The 22,980-nt window shown below is 43.5% G+C and overlaps 1 protein-coding gene across 1 annotated transcript in view; it reads right to left on the bottom strand.

Annotated features, from left to right (window-relative positions):
• The window catches only part of FER1L6 (fer-1 like family member 6), a 117,790-nt gene that overhangs the window by 70,962 nt on the left and 23,848 nt on the right, over positions 1-22,980 (bottom strand). Inside the window, exons 9-16 of the mRNA XM_034668521.1 lie at positions 22,168-22,360; positions 20,306-20,658; positions 15,074-15,182; positions 14,129-14,312; positions 9,215-9,335; positions 6,903-7,003; positions 3,540-3,630; positions 501-620 (exon numbers count right to left, since the gene is read on the bottom strand). Of these exons, the coding sequence (XP_034524412.1) occupies positions 501-620; positions 3,540-3,630; positions 6,903-7,003; positions 9,215-9,335; positions 14,129-14,312; positions 15,074-15,182; positions 20,306-20,658; positions 22,168-22,360 (1,272 nt within the window). The remainder of the gene's footprint in view (positions 1-500; positions 621-3,539; positions 3,631-6,902; positions 7,004-9,214; positions 9,336-14,128; positions 14,313-15,073; positions 15,183-20,305; positions 20,659-22,167; positions 22,361-22,980) is intronic.

Below are 22,980 nucleotides of genomic sequence, written 5' to 3'. Positions count from 1 at the left end.
AATGACAGATTTGGAACAAGAAATACAACTTTTGAGATTGACAGAAGCAGCAGGTCTGTACCTCTCCTTGAAATCTTCCCACACAAAACCTGGTATCTGACCAAAGCAAATATGAGGACCTTTTTAAATCATTCTAGAAGTCACAAAATATTTAAACTTTAAAATGAGATGCTGCTTTGACTTTTGCTGATATGAGTTTAAATCCTCTTACAGCTGAAAACTTATCAAAAGTCCCATACTTAATTTGACTTTTCTTGATTCCATTAAGGAACATGCTTTTTATTTCTGCTGAATACTCAGGCTTCATTTAAAAATCAATAAAGCTGTATATATTTGGCTTAATTTTAAAATCTCCATTCTCACCCCTAAACTAATTGTGCCTGCTCAGCTCAGCAGGGCTTGGGAGAAAGCACTGGTCTCCATCTTTCATCCTTATCAAACCCACTAGGAATACAATGGGTCTAATCTCCCAAAGGAAGTTTGCCTTTAGAGTTGATTACCTCGTCAACAAGGAAGCGGATTTTTTCCACAAAGTTTTCTGCTTCACGGATCATTTCATCAAGAGATAACTTTTTCTTTTGCTGCTGAATGATCCCCTTGGCCTCCTTGGCCATTGCTTCCTGAAACGAGACAAGAGTCAGTGTAGATCTTTCCAGAAATCCGGACAAGTGCTCTTCTGTTGCTGGAGGATCCTGAAGATGCTTGTAAGTTCCACACTGAGCCACTCATGAGGCTGGTTCAGGGCCCGCCAATGTGCATGTGGCCCATTTAATAAAAATTTCATAGGCATATCGAGGGGGTGAATATCATCTCACCTTTGTTTGACAGATGAGAAGCCAAGACCTAGAAAAGTTAGAGGTCTGTCAAGGTCCCAAAGCTCTATTAGCTGGGACCCAAATCCAGGTCCTCTCATACAAAAGTAACTAAAATGTACTGAGTTCTTAATCTGTGCCAGGCAAAGTTCTAGCTGCAGAATCAATCCTCATTGCTCCTCACAGCAGCCTTATGGGCTGGGTACCATCACTGAGGAGGGAGAGTAATGCATTACTGAGAGGCCAAGACGGAGCGGAGCCCCAGCGGAGTCCAGAACCCACATCCTTTGTCACTGCTCTCACTACCTCTTCTAGAGGCTTGGGGGATGCCTCCAGACCAAACTGGTATTATCTGAGAAACGCTGCCAGGGAGCTCAGCACGAGTGTTTGGAACATCCAGAAGTGTTTATTTGAATTCATTCATTCAGCCACATTTTTGTGCTTAGGAAACCCCCAGACACGTTCTAGTGATTTCTGAGACACTGCATGAGTGGGCCTGGCCTATTCTCTGCTTTATCTTGTATTGCTTCATATGCTGGACCCCCGGCACATGAGTCCTCAAGAAGGCCCAAAACATGCCACGCTCAGTCCACCCTCAAGACCGGGGCATGGAGGCTTTCCTCTTGCTCAAATGTCCTTCCTGGACTCCTCATGTCTCGCTTCTTCTCTAGCCTCCACTTAAATGTCACCACTGCCTCATGTCCCCCACGTTCTCCTGATCACTGCGGCCTTACAAAGTTGCCTTCATACTCATAACCTATAATCATTTTTGTTTATTTGTTGTTTATGTTTCCATCTTCTGTCTACTCCACTAAAATACAAACTTCACTGGTCAGGGACCACCTCTGTCTTGTTCTTACATGTTCTTACTTATTCTCAGCGTCTGGCAGAGTTCCTGGCACATAGCAGGTGTTAAATAAATGTTTGTGGAATGAATAAGCCAGTCAATCAATAAATTCCTCAAGGACAAGTACCAAGTCCTTACAGCTCTGTGGTCCCAGCACCTAGCATAGGGCCTGGCCCATAAGAAAAGCCTTATGTTGGTGCAGACCAGGATGACTGAATACCTGCTATGGACCGAGCACTGTCCTAGGAGGCAAGGCCTCCCCCGAGACTTTGACAGTTCAGTGAGCTGAAAGCAATACATGTGCAAAACATCAGGGGACAGAGAGAGGCAGAGCTATGTTTTATAGATGACATGACGTTTGAGTTGAAACCTAAACAATGAACAGAATTCATCAGGTTATAAGAAGAAAAAGGACAGTCCAGGCAGAAGAACCAATTGCTGAGGGAGAGTATGTAGGACCAACAGATGCCAGCTATTTGGGAGCAATGACGATCTAATCAGGCTTGTGTTTTAGAAAGACCCTTCTGGTTGTGGTACGGAAGATGGGTTGAAGAAAGCCTACTGCAATAGTCTGGGTTGAAGAAAGCGTACTGCAATAGTCTGGGCCTAGTGGGTGCTCAGGAAGTCAGTTTAGGCAGTGGTTCTGGGGATGAAGAAGTGGAGCACGTTCCAGAGTCTTTAAGGGGAGGAATCAATAGGGCCTGCAGGCGAATTGATGGCTGAGGGTTAGGAATAAAGATTCAAAGTTGAGTCCAGACTTCCGGTTGGAGCAACGGATGCAGCTGGTGGTGCTGACAGGATGTGGGATGAGCTTAGATTGGAAGCTGATGGGTTTAATAGGATGGGCTGAGTTGGACGTGTTGTGAGTCAAGCAGGTGACATGTCCACTGGGAAGGTGGAAATGCAGGTCCGGAGATGAGGAGGGAGAGGTGGGCCACTACAAGATATCAAACTCATGGACTCGTTCAGCCCAAGGGCTATCGGATGCTAAGAAGAAAACAGAGCTCTGTGGGCAGTATGTGTAGTGGATGGACACTGTAGAGACAGGGAAGAGCTCAAGAAGAAATGGGCTGGAAGGAAATTCTTCTAAACAGTGACAGTCTGGCCTCCCTCCGAGTCTAGAGGAGGAGTACGCAAACCTTTGCTTATTATTCTGGTAAGCAAGGTAAAGCAGTTCAGAGACTTGGGTTTTAGTGTCTAGCTGTGACCTTTAAAGAAATCATTTAATCTCTCTGGGACCCACTCACATCTTAAAAATGTCCCTGGCCAGTCAAACACTGAGTAATTTTTCTTTGCAGAATTATCATGGCCTCATTCAAAACGTCCCTTGGTGCCACTGCTGGAACTGAAGTTTCGAGGTGAGATAATCCAGGGTCTGACTTGGTCTGGCGTTTCTCAGCCATCACTCGTGCGACCGGGACTGAGGATCTATAAGGCATGCCGAGTTACGGACACAGCGCTCCTGCCCTGTTGTCAAGAAAGCTTACAACTCTTCACACAATTCTTAATGCAAGGAAGCCGCAGAGGGGAAGAACAGTTATTTTTTTGGTTTCTCCATTTGTGAGGCGAAAGGTCAAGTCAAAGAGTCTATAGCCTTTGCAAAATACAGATGTCAAGAAAATAGGCAAGGGAGAGAAATCCATCAGAATAGGATGTAGGACTGGTGGGCTTCTAAATCATTCTTGTAAATGGTCGATAAATGCTAGTTCCTTTCCAACTTACGCACATATTCCCTTCTCACTCATGCTTTTACATCACACAAATGCATAACCTTTAGGACCTTACCCTCATCTGGTCTATGACCTACGCCTCATCTGTGAGGTTTATTTTTAAAGCACATGTTTTAATTCTGTTCAAAGTATAAATAGATTTTCACATACCAGCTCCTGCCAACAGAGTGTAAGTCGTTTCTTATCTAAAGTGGTTTGGTTCAACATCTTGGGTTTCTTCTCTGCTTCAGAGATAAAGGCACTGTAAGAGAAGAATAACAATTTTGAAACCTACTTAGTGAAAATCCATTTATGTAATTCCAGAGATTTGCAAAAATACTTTCTGCAACACAATGGGAAAGCTGATGAAGCCACGGATCCAAGATTTCTCATTCAGAATTAAGCAATGGTATGCTAGCTTTTCTAAGAGACAAATGAGGGTTGGAAATGATGCCAAGACTCCACATTAGTTTTGGGGAACAGACATTTGTTTTCCTACTTTCTTTCATATATCTATCTATTACGATTGCTATCCAAGGTCATAACAAACACAAAATAATGCAGTTTTCCATCATCTTATACATTTAACACGCACCAAGAGTTTCCTGAAAAGCTGTATGTAAAAAATATTTTAGACTCAATACTGGGTTATGTCCTCACATGTTAAAAAGTATACAAAAGAATGAGTAGTAACATTTTGAGGGATGATGTTGAAAATGTGCTCGATAAGAACATGGGAGAGGTTATAAATGCAATTGAAGAAGAAACATAATGGCTTTAAAACTTGGGGAAATAAGTTATTGCCCTCATTAACAATAACATAAATGCAAATTAAAATCAATGCCATTTTCACCTATTAAAAATTGGATAATATTCAAGGTTGGTGGGGAAATAGTCACTTTCCTCCAATAATTGCTATAATGTTTAAGAGAGAATTTGATAGCGCTTGTCAAAATTTAAATGCCCATATACTTTGGTCCAAAAATTAAACTAGAATTCTGTCCTTCAAAAACTACTGAAAAATTTTGCAAGAAGATATTCACACAGTAATGCTTATCATAGCATTGTTTATAGTAGGAAAATAAGTAGAAACAACTAATATATCAGGGACCAGTTAAATATGTGATATATATCACACAGTTAAATAGTGAGGACTAGTGTGTACTACTATAGAAAGATGCCAGTGATAGGTTGTAGAGTGGAAAAGCAACCTGCTGAGCAAAGTGTGCAACATTTGTGAAGCAATACAGTGTTTTTAGGAACGTGTGGGTTTGCAAACGCACAGGGAAAAAATCCAGAAGAACAAATCACACCTGTCTCTGGAGAATGGGATTGGGAGAGAAGTGAGAACACTTTTCCTTTATACATTCCTACTTGTTTTTTGTAAGATGAGCGTGTAATTCTGTGATGAAGAAAATCAAGGAGAAACTAAAGGAAACAAGGAAACAAAAGGAGAAGTCTAAGATGCCACACCTCCCAGTGAGGGGTCCTGCATCAGCGCAATTGGAAACCTCACCAGAAATTCTCTGTGGACATCCTAGTCAAGTTACATGTTCTCTTAATTTTTGAAAAGAATCAAAAGGATTCTATCTTGAGGAAGGCAACTTGTTACCACATATCTACCTTTCTGAGAGCTATGAGAAATTCCATTCCACTCCCAGGATGGACCAGCTCAAGGAGACATGGTGGGCACTTCTGACTTCTGAGTTCTCTCTCCCTTTCTCACAGAGGGGGAAATCACTGATTTCCTCATTGGAATCGGAGTAAATGACCATGGTGCCTGTTTCTGGTCATTCTTTATCTTTCAGACCCAGCCTGCTGTGGCCTGTGGACAGCTTCCTCACCTTCATGCGGCAAGTGGCCTATCTCTTCTCTGGTGTGTGTGTGGGGGGACTCGGAAGTCCAGCTGCTTAACCCCAAATGGGTGTGTGTGGGGGCGGGGGACCACGAAGCCCACCTTGACCTCAGGTGCCTTCTCAAATCCAAGATTACCAAATACAAAACTAACATTTTGAGCTCTGTCTGACCCTCATAATTATGTTTTCAGCTGTTTGTAACTTGAAGAGAAAGGGGAATGATTATCACCCCAAGTAACCCCCTAATATAGAAAATTATCAAGCTATAATTTGCCCATAAACAGTTTCTAAAAATATGAGATCATGAAGCTTTTGAAGATGGTTAAAGAGAATTGCAGGTGGCACTTAGCTCACAGCAGGAGTAGCACTGATACATACTGTTTCTATAATGAGAAATGAAAAGGAAAGATAGATACAAATAAATATATATATTTATTTGTTTGCTTCTCTTTTTAAAATCAAGAATGCAGGGTAATTCAGATATTAGGAAAGAGAACTTATAAAGCAGAACATCAGAATTTAGCTACTTAGCTACCCCCTATCTACTAATTTTTGCTTTGCATCAAATAAATCTCTGCTCCTCCTTCATTGCTTCCATTATGACAAATTCTCATTTTTGTTCAAGTCTTGAGCTAATTAATTTCAAGTGTTAGCTCAGGTTGCTTCCTTATGTGATAGGCAGCCCCTAGAATGGCCCCCGGTGACCTACTTCTCCTGCTCTTCTTGCCATTGGGTCATTCCTTCTCTTTGAATGTGCACTGGACCTAATGACTCGCTCATAGTAGAGTATGTCAAGAGTGATGGGATGTCACTTCCAAGATTAGGCTGTAAAAGACCATGACTTCCACCCTGCTGGCATGTTCTCTCTGACTCTTCTAGCTTGCTCACTCTGATGAAGTCAGCGGCCGTGTTGTGAGAGGTAGCCCACACGGTAGAGAATTGAGGCTGACTTCCAACCGAGAGCCGGCAGGGAACTGAAAGTCCTCAATCCAACAGCCCATGAAAAACAGTTCTGCAAATAACCACGTGAGTGGTCTTGGCAGTGAATCCTGCCCACTAGAGCCTCGAGGTAACTGCAGCCTCCATCAGTGCCTTGACTGTAGTCTCTGAGAGGCTCTCGGCAAAGGACCTGGTTAAGCCACACCTGGACTCCTGAACCATACAAACCGAGATCATCAATACCATGTTAAGCCACTAAATTGGGGAGTCATTTGTTACTCCGTGATGAGCAACTAATATACTCTACTTTTAAGTCTTTTATCATATTGTTTGCCACCTGGAATCAGAGTCCTTAATCGATGCTTATTGTGTTATATAAAAAATTCTATTAAATGATATTTGATATAATTTACCCATCTAATTGTCAAAGAGTTGCTGAGTAGCTACCAAATGCTGGGCCTAACGTTACTAGCATTTTTCTTGTTTCATTTAAAAGTCTCTGCAGTGAGTCTTTCTTTTCTTCTCTTTCTTTTTTACCCCTTTGCTAAAGCTTTAGTTATGTGTCAGGAAGCAACAGTGAGCCCAGAAGTGCCAGCTCAATTACTGAACAAAATAGAGATGGATAGAGCACTATAAAATGACCATCTGAATTCATGGAAAATCAACTATTTTCTAAGGTAATTAAAAGCTGGTTCCATGTAAGCTCAGCAGCCCATACGCCAGCTGTCTCTCCCGGTACCTGCTTTGACTGATAAAGTCACTGAGCACCGTCTTCATTTTATCTTCTGATGCTTTCTCTGAAATCTTGATCAATTCTCTCACTTCTTCTATACTTTCTTCCTGGAAACAAACCACAGAGATGGAGGGATGAGGGGCAGAAGGAGACACTGACTGTGGTATCCGAGACATAATATTTTGCTGATTTTTATTGTAGAAATGAAGGGAGAATTCCCTCATTTTCTTGTGCCAATCTGGGAAATGCTATTGCATTCTAACTTTGAAACTTGTTTTTCTTAACTGGAATCCATCTAAATACAAGTCTTCTCCTGCGTTGCTCAAACACGCTGTTTCTATCCCAGATCATTTCCTAATGGGGAACAATTTATTTAGAGTTTACCCTGTGGGGAAACCTAATGTCAAGAAATACCTAACAAAGTAGAGCAAATTAGATATAATTATTTTAAAAATCTTCAAAAGCAATGCTTAAGTCAATTGGTTATATGGGAATATAATAATACTGGATAATTCTAAATTACAAGGGTTATCAATTATTCTGATGACAAGGGTTTGGGCAGGGGGGCAGTGTTATGGAGGAGGAGGACGGTTGCATACGACAATGGCTATATGCCTGTATATTTAATAATCATGCTTTTCTTTCTACATCTAAATTCTATTATTCCATTCGGTGGCTTGGAGGGATATAGGACTCAAAAGGAAATATACATGTTATCACTGTTTTGCTAGAATTTACAAAAACTACATTCTCTGCTACACATCAAAGTCTGCTGTCTGGGCTTATATGTTTCCCTCCTTTCCCTTTACTGTAAGAACAGGCAAATTGTGGAGTGGTTAAAAATCTAGGCGTAGGGTCGAACTACCTCTGTTAAAATCCAGGCTCCATCCTTATAAGTGAACTAACCCCTTTATGCCCAGTTTCCTGTGAAATCAGGTAAGAATAGTGCCCACCAATAGCACCAGGGGAAGTGTGGACTTCATCAAACACTGCTTAGCGCTTAGTAAACGTTCAGTCATGTTAGCTGGGACACACCAAGCGTGGCAGGGATCCTGGCACTGAGAAAGGAATTAGAAATGAATGGTAAGGGCAGCTATGGCCTCTAGGGAAACATTATTGTTTTGTCAAGCCTTTTAGAAATAAACTCTCTCTTTGGCCTGAAGGAGAAGCCAGCCTCACAAAGCAAGTCTGTGGCTTCCACAAAATGTGACATCAGACCAAGCACCCACTATCTCCAGACTCTACCTCCATGACACCTGGAATCCCCAAGGTCAGAAAGGAAACTCTGTTTCACACAACTAGAGACAGAATGATAAAGCAAATGAGAGAGAGAGAGAAGCGTGTTCTTTCCTTAGCATAGGGTTTCATGGAATGAGAGGGTCCCCTGGTGAGGCATGGCGGGACAGAAAGTAGAGGGCACGAAGAGAAGTATAAGAGCAGGCACAGACACCAAAGGGCAGGCTCAGGAGCCCAGAGAAGCAGGGGTCCTGGGGTGCCTCCCTCTCTGGGGTTGGGTAGAGCAAGCCAGCAGTCACTGCATATTGGCGCGGGCATAAATACTTCCACACATTCAATCCCTCAAATAACTCTTAGCCCCTTTCAGGTGCCAGGTCTTACGCCAGATACCGCAGAACAGCGGGAAATGGTTGTTGAACAAATAAACACACAAATCGATTGTAAAATACGGAGAGCTAAAGCACGGGATCAGAGAGGGGGTAGTGGGGAGAGGCCAGAAGGCTTCTCTGAGGAAGGAGGTGGAACTGAGCTGTGGAGATTGATGGGTGACATAGCAGAAGCGTGGAGGGGAGAAGTAGCTCAGGATGAGGGAACAGCACGGAGGTGGCTAGGAGGCATGAAGAAGCTTTGTTTCTCCAAGAAAGTAAAAGTCCAGTGTGTTTGGAACAAAGGCAAAAACATGTGAGAGGCAGGACTGGAGAGGTGGCAGGACTTCATCTTCTAGGCGATTCTCCACCATGTTAAGGACTCAGAATTTTATATGAGTTGAAGCCAGGATCTATCAATTTTGTGAGAGTGTTGCCAATCTCCTGCCCTCTAGAGATTGGGAAAACAGCCTACCCCTAGGTCCTATAACATTAAGAAGCAGGGCAGGGATTCTAATCCAGATAGTTCTATTTAAAGTCAAAATGTATTCTCATTCCCCTGGGTCCACAGGGTAGGAATTATGTGCCCTCCAATGCAGCAGCTGCAATTTATTTGTATTTAAATTGAGGTCAAGACCCTCTCCTGGATGAATAAAAAGATCCCTTTTGCCTCCAGCTGCCCAATGTTCAAATCCATCACCTGTGAGAGTCACCTACCAGCAGGTCCGCCATATTCTCCAGCATGTTGGACCAGTGCAGCCTAAATGTCTGATCTCCCCAAGAACTGATGAAATAGACACAGGGCTTCTTGGCCTCCAAAGGCAAATAGTTGTAATTCCTGTGAAAACAAGTTAGGTCTGGATGTTAGTTGGCAATCAGTGTTATTCAGGCAATTCCAGCCACATATTCATGTTCTATACATTCTGAGTGGGGTGGGGAGGGGTGATGACAAAACAATCAAACTATTAACTCTGTTCTAATCGGAGACTCATGAATAATAAACAATGAATAGATAATATGGCGACAATGGAGAGGTACTAACAGCAGCAGCCATCAGACCCAGGGCAAAGCCTAGAGCTGAGCACCAGGGGGCAGGGTTTATCAGGCAAGCCTTCTGCAAGAAGGAACTTCCCTTTCCAGTTGAGAGAGGAGAGAAGGGAGAAAAACTAACATGTTCCCTTTAATGTCTATAAGCTACACACTGTGTGAAAATCAAGTGAGATAACAGGTGTGTATGAAATTGCTAGATAACTGTAAGAGCATAATTTATTAGTAATGAGGATGAAGCATGTGCCTTAATCTAAACTGCAGCAACCATGCTGCCATTCATGCATGCATCCACCCATCTAGGCATCCATCCATCCATCCATTTATCCATCCATACATCCATCCATCCATCTATCCATCTAGGCATCCATCCATCCATTTATCCGTCCATCCATCCATCTATCCATCCACCCATCCATCCTTCCATTCAACCATCCAAGCAACCTGCCATCCATCCATGCATGCATCCTTCCATTCATCCATCCAAACATCCTTCCATTTATCCATGTATCCATCCATCCATCCATCCATCCATCCATTTGTTCATCTGTCCATCCATGCATCTACCCATCCGTCCATCCATCCGTCTGTCCATCCATCTATCCATGCATGCTTACAGTATTTACTACTGCCAGGCATTGGTGCTGATAATGCAGGCAACCTGCTTGGTTAAGAAGGGACAAAAGGGGGGCAACATAGCTAGAAGAGGAGATGTGGAGCCAAAGGAGATTTCTGAGGATGACAGTTAGATATGCTTAAATGCTGATGAGAAAAAGACAGTTAACAGGGTGAGACTGAAGACACAAAAGAAGGAACTAATTTTTCAGTTTTGGTCCCCAGGAGAAAAAAGGATGGGGTGAGGCAGGTAAGGTGGGAGAAGTGTGGCAAAAAGTTGAGGTTCCCTGTCTAACGACAACTATATCCTCAACTATGTCTTCCCCAAACCCCCTGTAATTTCCCCACAAACAGCTGGGTCCGGGAGAAGAGAGATACGGAAGGAAGACCAAGGCACAGTTCTTGGGATGGGCAGGGTGAGACTTGAGGCCCTATAAACACAAGCATTGTTTGGAGACACACACCTATAGAGGCAGAGAGAGGAGAGACCAAGGGAGAGAAAGCTTTGTTTCCATCCCAAAAAACTAAAGAGAACTTCAGCCTGAAAGAATGGATGGTTGTTCTTTTTAGTTCTCCAACCCAAATTTCTTCTGGAGACCGTAAAATTAGCAAAGGTGTCCTATAGTCTGTTCTGCAGAAAATAAATCAGCGGGCACCCATTTAGAAGAGAACCAATAAGTTCTTGGCAGAGCCTAAGGTTGTTATTATAGCAGGAGAACAAAAAATAAATAAATAAAAAAGTTAGAAATCAAACTGCTTTTTCATTTCTTTTAAATTTATTGCACCAAGAATCCTACAACAAGATACATTCTCACCCAATATTGTTCTTTGCTCCAAGGTTTCTGTGGTTCAGATGATTTTGTGCTAATGATGTTCAGGGCCTTTGTCTCTTGGATTCCCAGAGTCCTCCTAGTCTGACTGGGTCTGGGACTGGGATGCTGTGGGTCTCAGGCACACTCAGTACAGATGGAGCACGGCAGATGGGAGGGCACCATGAGGGCACCATACTGCCAGTGGGAAGAGAAGGCTGCCAGTTTGAATGGCTGCCCTGACACAAGACCAGCCTTGTGACTTTGGGCAAGGGTAGCCCTAGAGTCCTGGGAATGAAATGATGAACTGCCATGGGATGTCCTGTGCTCTGATCTCATTCCTGAACTCCAGCCCAATACATAAATCGTATGTGAATGCACGTGCTTTGTAAAACTGGAAAGCCCAGAACAAACGCAAGGCGGTATTTTAATGAAGGCAACACACAAATCAAGTGACTCCATGCATGTGCCTGTGTGCACGTGCACACGTGTCTATTATGGACATAGGACCTTCCCATTCAGCTGCTGCCACCCCTGTTTGCCACTATGTGGACAGAGCCTCAATATAGTGACTGAGGAATATTTCTGAGAGACAGAAAGTCCAAGAAACATAGCATGATTCATTCGGGTCTCCTTGAGCCAGCTGGCCAGCACTAATATGAGGTCCATCCAAGGGTATTTTGAGACTTCTCATTTCTTCCCAAACTGTTCCCACACTAGATCTACTGACATTCTCACCCATCATCAACTATGGGCTAGTCCAACAAGGTGGAGAGCTTTTCACTTCTGGTCCCAGTGAAAGGATGCACAGTATCTCTGAATAGTCTCAGAAAAGTCTCCCTGAGTTGCAAATCCAGTCATAGGATCCACTCATTGATAATTCAGTTTTGAGAATAGACAGAGAAGCCATCAAAGGACTGGGAAGTTTGGGTTCCTTGTTGGGTGCATGGAGAGAAGAATGGACAACCAACTATGGCTGCCAGGGAGCAAAAAAACATCCCAAGGAAGGTGATCCACGGGAGGGGCAGGATTTAGAAAATATAAGACACACTCAAAAATGAGCAGATAAGCAGGGGTGCCTGGGTGGCTCAGTCGGTTAAGTGTCTGCCTTTGGCTCAGGTCATGATCTCAGGGTCCTGGGATTGAGCCCCACATCAGGGCTCCCTACTCAATGGAGAGCCTGCATCTCCCTCTCCCTCTTCCTGCCACTCCCCCTGTTTGTGCACTCGCTCTCTCTCTCTCTAATAAATAAATAAAGTCTTTTAAAAAAATGAGCAGACAAGCAGCTAAGATTATTTTCACTCACTCCTTCATACTTCGTCCCAAACACTCTCTTTTCACTGCTTAAGCCCCTTCCCATTCTTTAGGATGTTGCCTTTTCTGTGACCTTTCTCAATTCCTCACCACCTCCCCAGGGAAAGTAAGTTACCTGCCTCCTCTCTCTGCACCCATAATGCCGTGTGCCCAACTCAGTTATGGTAATTCCTTAGCTCATTTAAAAACATTTATGAGGATCTACTACATTCCAAGCTAGAAAGGAGCAGATACACAGGTGAATAGGACACAGTCTGTGTCCTCAGAGTGATAACAGCTTCATAGGGAGACAGACAAGTAAAAACATCTTAATGCAGTGTGATTGGTGCTTGGTGGAGAAATCAGACTTGGGATTCGGGAAAGGAATGTGGGCTTAGCCTTGAAGGGTCATGGGAACCAGCAGTTCTGACAAGGGGGCTTGTTGCCTGGCAGAGGGCAGAGCATACTCAAAGGCCCAGAAGCAGCAAACAGCAGGACACATTTGGAGAACCACCAGAGACATTGCGTGGCTGGAGGAATGGCGGAGTTTGGGGAGTGACTGGAGATGATGGTAGAGAAGTTGATGGGGATGGAAATAACAAAGTGTGGTCTTTGAAAATAATCCTGAAAGCCTCAGGCAGCCAATGAATGTCAGAGTAACTGGCTCTGATAGATAGCTTGGTGAATTTCTTAAAGATCCGAGCCAGGTAGGAAGTTCCTAAAATAATCCAGGTCAAAGATGCCAATGACCAGAATTAAAGAAATAACCATCTATATGAGAAATACTTGAGAACCAAAATTGGCCAGACTTCATTGCTGACTGGATGTGGGAAGGAAGGGAACAAAGGACAGCTGACAACTTTTTGATTTGTGGTTCAGAGGACATAGAGAAGGCTAGGACTAGTCCATGAGATGGGAAAGATAGGAAGACGAGCAAAGTTGTCTATGGAGACAATGAACCTGCTACAACTTTGGGACACCCAAGTGGGGGGTTTGGATTTCCTGCTCAGGGAAGAGCACTGTCTGGGGAAATGCATTTGGGAGTCCTTGTTATCGTGACAGTGCTCAGTAAGCCATGGGTCTGTGCCCAGAGTGTCTAGATCGGGCAGAGCAGAGAGAGTGAAGAGCACCGGCAATGCGGTTCCAATCTCCTCACATACAAAGGGGGAGAACAATGTTCTCTTACGAGAACCCAATGAGAGGCTAAAGCTTTTCTCATGGCACAAGGCTCAGAACACAGAAGACTCTTGCTGGGTGTGGCTTTCTCTTCGTGTAAATCACGTGGTTGGTGCTGGACACCACTTTCTTACAACAGAATTCTAGAATTTACTTCTCTTTGCATGTTGAAAGTTCATGTGGGTTAAAGATCAGTGAGTGTGCATGGAGGCACTCCAGATGTTTTCTGAAATGGTCTTTTCTGGTGGCTGACAGTTGTTTTTTTGAGTTCTTTGGTCTGACTGCGGCAAAAACAAGATAAGAAATGATGGATCCAATAATCCAATTTACATAATAGCACAGAGCTCAGAAGAATATAGTAACTGTTAATGGGGTTTGGATTGAAATGTTAAATTCTGATCTTCCTACCCTGTTATGCTTCAAAGTTATAGATATGGTGATAATAGCCATCTTCATTGTTCTGCCCTTAGATGAATTACTTGCATGTGACATTTGGAGAGTTGTCAACATGTCACAAAAGATTCAGTAGAGTGGCACTGACCATGTTGCCCCTGTTCATGCCCTGCTCCCATAACTGAGATTTAAAAATGATGTTTCTGGTTTTAGGGAAGAACTGAATCAAACGGTCCCAGAAACAGGTCAGACTCCCATTGTCAGAACCCCGGCTGTTCTCCCCTACAGTGTCTCCTACCTGTTCCCTTCTGTCACGAGTGGCTTCTCTGGGTGAGTGGTGGAGACCATAGGGATGGCAACATTGTGGGCTGCATCCCCTTCTCCTTCGTGCAGGAGTGGGAGGCTGTCTTCTTCAGCTGTGTCAGCTGACTTCTTCTTACTCCCATGATGGGACCCTCCATCAAGCAGGTTCCCAAAATTACCTATTGAGACAGTAGCAAGGGAAGAGAGGTCAGGTGTCAAAGAGCAGAAACAGGCTACTCAGCATAAGGGATCCAAGGTCATATCCTCCCGGGGCAGAAAAATAAGATCTCAGTATGAAGGTGGGAAGTGTGATGGCCAGACCAAAGAAATAAGGTTGACAATGATGATGAGCCATCATCTACATCCATCTTATGTTCTCTTTTGTAAAAACTACTTAAGACACAAATGAACTGGATTCCAACTCCACTTTCTTCTGCTCCTTGGAAGGATACCCTCCTGATATGAATCAAGACCTTCTCTGATGAAATGCTCTTCCTTGGAAAGGTTTTCCCAGCTGTACATTAGCCCAGGAAGATCACTGGGAGTTATAATAACTGCACCTACAATATGCACAGGACTTTGCATCCATTAACTCATTACACCCTTTCAGCAGCTCTATGAAGTGTTATTGCTATTCCCATTTCATAGATGAAGAAACTGAGGCCCAGAGAAATTAAGTGAGCCTAGAAGTAATGGAACTAGGATTAGTAATCCAAGTCTGTCTGAATCCAAACTATACTCTTAATCCTTTTTCTTAAGGGTGAAAATAAATCTGTCCCTTACATATTGACACAAGTGAACAAAGAATTATTCATTTCTTTCTGAGGTACAAACCTCTGCCAGAATGTTATCATTTCTATGTAAGACACTAATTCATTCATTCAAGAAACAGGTATAAAGCCAGTGCCATGTGCCAAGCGCTGTGCTTGTTTGCACTTACCGATAGAAACTTCAAAGCTAATGGGTTTATCTCCAATCTTCCGGTCAATCATGGAAGCTTCAAAAAATGCTCCAAAAAGTAAAAATTCCTCATATTTTTCTGGTATAATCTATAGAAACAAAAAAAAAAATTTAGACAGGTCTGGCTCTATTTTTTTTTTTTTATTACCAGGAAGCTGAATTAGTGAGGTTAACTGGTCCAGGGTGATTTGTAGGCATATTATGAGTTTCAGCCTGAAAGGGCACATCATTTTCCGACTAATCAGGAAGGCAGGAACCAGGACCTACAAATTACAAATCCAAATTCAGCCACCTATATAGAATGATGTAATCTCAACCTTCTGAGTTTCTGCCTTGCAATTAAAATCATTTTTCTATTTAAAGACAAAGACTGGCATGTGTATCTTTCTACACTACTATTGGTAAAACACAGGTTTGGAACACCTTCAGGTGAGCAACCATTTAGAAAACAGTCACAGGATCAAACCTCTACACCGTTTTATGGATTGTACAGGTTGGTCACATACATTGTTTGTTCCTCGACAACCTCGAGAGGTTGAAATCTGGATCGTTCCCATTTTACAGGTGAGGAAGGTGAGGAAACTAAACTTAAGGTTGAATTTAAACTTTCCCAAGTATTCTGACCACAGATCAGTGCTCTTTGAGCTCTACCATGTGCTAACCCAACACCTTGGTGCTGCTCAAAGACAGACCTTACTCCCCGAAATAACACAAGCCTGGATAAAAGAGACAGGAGGGCTAGACACTTGCATGAGCGACAACCAATGCAGCAAATCCAGGACGAACTCTAAGCATGCGGAGGGTCCCAGGATCATATCTGCTTTTACACTGAAAGGGGCCTTGGAGTTCATCTGCTCCAGCTTCTTTCTACCTGAATAAACTGAAGCTCAGAGAGACTAAGGGGTTTCCCCAGGTCACACAGCAAGTTAAAGTCAGCCAAGGTTTGAGGCTTGGGCTCCCTCAAGACTGCCTTCTCAAGGAGCCTACATTGTGGAAGACAGGACCATGATAGGTCACAAGACCGGAGCCATCCCAACGTAACCACGACTGTTTGTAGATGACTACTATTGATGTGGAACAGGCTGATGGTTCAGGGAGCAGATGCAGCCGAGCCACAGACACAGCATCACATTTCTGAGTGAAGAGGCCGAATGAGCCGCCATATAGTCTGTGCTTCCTGCTTTCACACTTGGATTTATTAAATTCCATGGAAAAAGCAATAAGGTTCATCTAAGGAAAATAAACAGTTGTGGCTTTAGAGCTGAAGAGCCCCATTCAATCAAAAGCCCTGAACCCCGTCCCTCCGAGAGCGAACAGGTCTCAAAAAGGTGACCTTTCCTTCACATAGGAGCATTCTTGCTGTTGGTATCAGCAGGAAATGTTACTATTGACCAGAAACTGTTGGACAGGGTGGGGGCTCAGTGCTGGATCTTAGTCACAGAGCACACACCCCTCCCACCTGCTGCCACTGTAGGCACTGGCTATAAATAAGCCACGTATCTTGCCTTTCTGGGGCCAAGTTTACTCTCTGGGAGGAGGTTAAAAAGTATCTGAAGACCTGATGGGAAGACAGGCCATATAGCCTTGAAGAGGGATGGCAGACTCTCCAGCCAGATAAACCCTTCTTCAAATCCCAACTCTGTTACTTCCTAGCTGGTTGACTTTAGGCAAGTTATGTCCACTCTCTGGGTGTCACTTTCCCTGTCTGTGAAATACACATTGTCATAGGACCTACAGGGGAGAATAATGAGATCATTCATATGGAGCACCTCATATAAAGCCTATGCATAAAAATGCCACAAGAATGGTAGTCATGGCAAGTCTGTCAACAGATAGAATTCATCTCTTAATCCTGCCCATCCTTCAAGGTCTAACTCAAAGGGCCCTTTCTTTTGGAAGCATACTTTGACTTCCTGAGTTTAAGAAATGATGATGGTAATGTTTACTGAGCTCTTATTATGTGTCAGATGTGGTATTAAGACCTTTACCTACATTATCTCATGTAATTCTCATAACCACCCGGGAGGGAGATGTTTTTATTCTACCTGCTTAAAGATGAGGACAATGCAGGCTGTAAAAGATTAAAACATCTGTCCAAAGTTACTAAACATGCCTACTGTTTATTGAGCACTTACTATGTACCAGGCTCTGTTCTTAGCACTTTGCACGTATTAATTCATTAAATCCTCCCTGTGAGCCCATGAAGTAGAGATTACTATTGGAAATAAGCATAAGGAGCTTAAGTCACTTGCCCAAAGGTTCACAGGCAATGTTTCTCCAGAGGCTGGGCAATAACCACTGCCACATCTGAAATCCAGCTGTCTTACTTGAGAGCCCAACATTTTAATTATTATACTTCACTTACTCTGGAAATATTAGCACTTTATCTGTAGTTCCTTATTGCGCGCATCAATTTCTACTTCCTGTACATTTATTTTGTATGTCTTATGTCCCCTTCTATATCATAATTTCCATGGAGTCAAACTCTATTTGTATTCCTACCAATACTGAGGATGATGCTTTAAAAAAAGAAGCTAGTCAGTGCATGTTCACAGAATTTGAAAATGAACACATCTATTAGATTAGTTATGCTCTGTGAAAGCTTGGCATAGGGAGATAAGCTTTGACAGTGGTGATGACGGTGAGTTGGAAAAGCCAACGTCATGGGATCTCATTTGTCCAGGTATGCAATGAAAGCATGGCTGCAGCAAGGGAGATAAGAGCTCAGGACCCTGGAGAGCCAAAAAGAAGCTGCTGCAAGAAGGCATATCACCATGTTGGTAAGGGTGAGCCCTGAGGCTGTTGAGGCTCTGAAGAAGGTAGAAAATACACCCATAATTCCTTGGAAATCCCCCACTCAAAAGATGAAGCTTAATCCCCCCCCTTTTGCTGTGGGCTTAGTGACGCATTTCTACCAATTAGAATGTTGCATAAATATCGATGTGTGACTTCTATGGGTTTGGTCATAAAACACATTGACGTTTCTGCCTTGTTCTCTCTTGGATCACCCACTCCACTCAGGGGAAAGCCAACTGCCATGAAAAAACTAAGAAGCCTATTGAACAGTCCATGTGGTGAGGAACCAAGTCCTCCTGCCAAAAGTCATGAGAGTGCACCATCTTGGAAGTGGATCCCACTGTTCCAGTCAAGCTGTCGGATGACCGCAGCCCTACCAACATCGTGATTGAAACCTCATGAAAAATTCTGAGCCAGAACCACCAAGCTAGGTATTCCCACATTCCCCATCCACAGAAAATAAATGTTTGTTGTATCAAGTTGCTAAATTTGGGGGTAATTATTATATAGCAATAGATAACTAAGAAACCCAGCAAGAAACTGACCACAAACAAGAAGCCAAGATAAAGAGAGAAAGGAGAAAAAGGGCTTGAATGAGACCTGAATTTCCCCTTTCCTACCACCTTCATCCGAAAGCCAAGATTGCTCTTGGCCTTGTAGAGAACGTACACTCTACATAAATTCCCAGCTACCCTTGCTTTCTGCTAGATTTTTTTTTTTTAAAGATGGCCTGAGCAAAATATCTTGAAGATACTGACGTGGGTTAAGAAAATCTTCTATTAGGCCCTTTCTACTTGGCAATTCCTGTCTAGAAAAGAATGGCCAGTCTTAAAAGTAGGAAAGATTCCTGCAGAATCAGATACAGTCAGATATCAGCATAGGTGGCTACTTAAGGTACCCACAGTTTCTGGCAAAGTCCAAAAAATGTCATTTCCGAAGTTGGCATGTATTCTGAAAAAATACACGTAAATACAATCACATCAAAGCAATGTCAATTCTAACTACAACAAACTGACAGTACGCATTTCCAGAAAATATTTCCCAATATACAAGTACATAGAGGAAAGCTGGGGAGGTCCACAAAATATCCAAAATTGGTCCAAAAAACAAGGCGGAGAGCTCTGAACAAATCATAGGAACACTGGTCACAGCAACAGCAAAGGTACTGCCTGCCTACCACGTATGTCTAAGAACCCTGTTGACCGTTTTACAGGCATTCCCTCATTTACCCTCAGGGGATGCCTATGACAAAGAGACTGTGACTACCCCCTTTTGTTGATAAGTAAACTAAAACATGAAGAGGTGTTATCATCAGAGCCATGAATAGAACCAACCCCCAAGATTTCCAACCCTGGGCTTCAACCTCTCCCCCATACTGTTTCTTAAGATGTATTAGATCCGAGCAGTAAAAATAAGTGGCTCTACCAGGTGACCCAGACCAGCCATCACCTCCCTTCCCCACCCAAAATGATTGTCCGGTTGACCTGAGAAACAGGTCCCAGAGCCAGAATCATCCAAGTTGAGAGCTGGAATCCACTCACCTCTGCTACTAACAAAACACAAGTTCCTTCATTTGCTTAACCACAAAGCAGTCTTGCTAATCTAAATAGTTGATGGGGGAGGGGAGCACTTGGGTGGCTCAGTGGGTTGAGCTTCTAACACTTGACTTCAGCTCAGGTCATGATCTCAGGGTCATGAGATCGAGTCCCACACTGGGCACTGAGCATGGAGCCTGTTTGGGATTCTCGCTCTCTCTCTGCCCCTCCCCCACTCACACTTGTGCTCTCTCTCTCAAACAAACAAACAAACAAACAAACAGTTACGAGCATATTCACAGTTTGTATTCATCTTGGAGACCAAATCTCTTTCCCATCATACAGAAGAACTGGGCAGAACTGGGCTGGAAAAATGTTAACGTGTTTTATGTTGAGTAATAGGCAATCCTTTGAATTGTGATTTCCCCGCAGTCTTAGGCAAGGGAATAGGTTTCTGAAATTCTTGCATCCCAGCGTGTCACCAACTGTTCCTCCTTTTCATCCCTTATCCCACATTACCTCACATTCAGAGCACATGCTAACAAAGCTAAACAAAATTAGGCAACAGATAGAACTCAGTCCGTCACCCCACCACCCACTTCCACCAGCTATCCCAGAACACTTCTATTTCCCTTTCACTTTGGTTCTCGTGGGATTCCGTGTTTTGGGGGAACACTGGAGGGATTTATCATGAGCAGGTGGCTGTGATGTGTCAGGAAGAGGCAGCAGATCAGCCCAGAATACAAGGCGGGCCAATGCACATTTTGCAGGGGGAGTGAGAGCTGTGCATGCCTTTGGGAGACTGTGGGAGCTGGGCTGGCAGGTGCTGCCTCCATTCTAGGCTCTCCTCGCAGGGGCGGTGGAGCAGTGCTCAGACCTACCTCGGGGGGCACATCGAAAGGTTCCACCTCTACCTCTGTTGAGTTGGTCTTGTCTGAAGCCTGCTGGGATTTTCCATCATCGGTTTTGTCACCCTTGTCTTTACTGGAGCCTTTGGAAGATTTGGAGTCTTTGTCCTTCGAAGACGACTTGAGCTCCTTGAGTGCCTTAGAAAATCTAGATTCCTGCGCCCCTCCCGAGAGGATCTCTACAGCAATTTCCACCAAGATTCTGCCCCTGAATGACACGCCTTCTCCAAAGCCTTCATTCAGTTCCTGGTAGTCATCCATCAAACTGTGGTTCCTGGGTGAGCCATACAGGTTAATCCAGGCAGGTCCAAACGTTGGTAGAAAGCCTGCAAAAGCCCCAAGCTTTAGTTGCCTGGTAATGTTTCCTAGATGATTATTTCTTGCTTTATGAAAATTACACACATTCATTTAAAATGTAAAATATACAGAAAAAAGAGAAAATATTTACAGAATATCCCATCCCCAAAAGAGCCACAATTGCCACTTTGCTATATTTGCTATATCTGCTGTACTTCTTTCTTTCTAGTGCTTCTTGCGTGCACAGGATTACACTTGCTCACGCTTGTAATGATACCACCAATGCCGACGTGGACCCTTGTCTGTTCACTCATTCAGCTCATGTTTATTGAGTCCTGACTTGTGCCGGACCCTGCGCTGGACACTAAACACGGAGCCCAGTGGAGAATGAAGCAGAAACAAACATTAAACAAGTAAATACTTACATTATAAGTACTAAGCAGGAGATTTACCTTATGCAGCGAGAACAGATAACAGGCTGAGGAGGCATGGAGAGGGGTCAGGCAGAAAAGAGATTCTGTCCCAAAGGAGAGTCAATTTTAAGAAGCAGAGATACTGTGTTAAAGGGGATAAAAAGATTTTATGACCCCTGATGTCTAATTTTTAAAACTATTTTATACATTTCTTTGAACACCATCAAGACGTTCCTGAAAAGCTGGGGTAAAACATGTTTACATCAAGTTGAGATATTCTGAGGGTGGTGCGCGTTCTGTGGAAAGCAATCCTGTGGCGAACCCTTCCACAGTAGGAAGGCTTAAACGATAGGTATTTACCGAGGCCTTTCTGTGGTGTCACGCTGTGAGAGGCATAAAAATATGTCAATCTTGTCCTCTGATTAAGCAAGGCCTTTGGTATATCTGTTATATGCCCACACACACATATATATGCATAAATCGACTCATCAATTAACGCCGATTTGTAGTGCAGAGAAAGATTGCCTTGGGATTTAAGGAGGGAGGGTTTGTTGGGATATTTAGAAAGTTATCACCTACTAATTTAGGTTTTGCAAATAAAGAAAGAGTAAAAGCTCTTTCCCCTGACAGGTGGATTAGCTGGGACTCCTCATTCCCTCCCTGGCTCTGGGAGACAGCAGTCAGCAGCACCTTCCTGCAACACTCAGGACTGTGTGCTCCTAACGATATCTTCTGGACCATTTAAACATGTAAAAACCAGTCTTAGCTTGGGAGCCATACAAACATATTAGGCCAGTGGAATGTAGCCCATGGACCATAGTCTATCAATGTCCAATCTAATCTAAACACTTCATTTTGCATTTAAGAAACCTAAGGCCCAGAAAGGGGGAGGGACTACCTCAAGGACACACAGCGATGTTCATGGAAGACCTGGGACCAGGTCCAAGCCTCCTGGCTCACACAGCCCGCCTCCACCTACTGCCCCAAATCAACCCAAACCACAAACCACGCAGAGCATAGACATGCCCAACACACTGCCTGCTCCAATCCTCTCGCTATGAAAATGAAGCCTTCAAATCAATCATTTGGTGACCCCATTTCCAAGTGAGACACATGAGGCTTTACCTTTATCTCCATCCTGCTCATTGGAGATTTTCTTCAGGTCGATGAAATGGGTGGCCAGAGCTACGTCATTCACGCTGCCTTCGTCCCACACCTGGATTTTCACCCTCCGACACAAAGGAGGGAACATCTCCTTGAAGACCACCTGTTCGTGCCACACGGGATCTGCACAGTTCTTCTGCACTGTGGTTCGCCCCTAAAAACAAAGCCAGCATTATGTAAGCCATCAAAAGAAAGGAAAGAGGCCCCCTGAATTGACTAAAGAAAACTCTTCCATATATACAATGGAATATCACTCAGCCATCAGAAGGAATGATTACCCAACATTTGCATCAACATGGATGGGACTGGAGGGGATTATGCTAAAATAAGTCAAGCAGAGAAAGACAATTATCATATGGTTTCACTCATTTGTGGAACGGAAGGAATAGCAGGGAAATGATAGGAAAAGGAAGGGAAGAATGAAGGGGGGGTAAACAGAAGGGGGAATGAACCACCACAGACTACGGACTCTGGGAAACAAACAGAGAGTTTCAGAGGGGAGGGGGTGGGGGACGGGCTAGCCCAGTGATGGGTAGTAAGGAGGGCACATAGCACATGGAGCACTGGGTGTTATACGCAAACAATGAATCATGGAACACTACATCAAACACCAAGGATGTACTGTATGGTGACTAACATAAAATAAATTAAAAAAAATAAAGATATTCTGTCATTTAATCTTTACCACAGGCCATGAATTTTGCATTACTATACACACTATACAGATGAGGACCTGATAGCTCAGAGAGGTTAAGAGATTTGTCTAAAGGCAAA

This window comes from Ailuropoda melanoleuca, chromosome 9, assembly GCF_002007445.2.
Source record: "Ailuropoda melanoleuca isolate Jingjing chromosome 9, ASM200744v2, whole genome shotgun sequence".
Taxonomy (NCBI): domain Eukaryota; kingdom Metazoa; phylum Chordata; class Mammalia; order Carnivora; family Ursidae; genus Ailuropoda; species Ailuropoda melanoleuca.
This window is presented reverse-complemented; position numbering and strand designations above follow the sequence as displayed.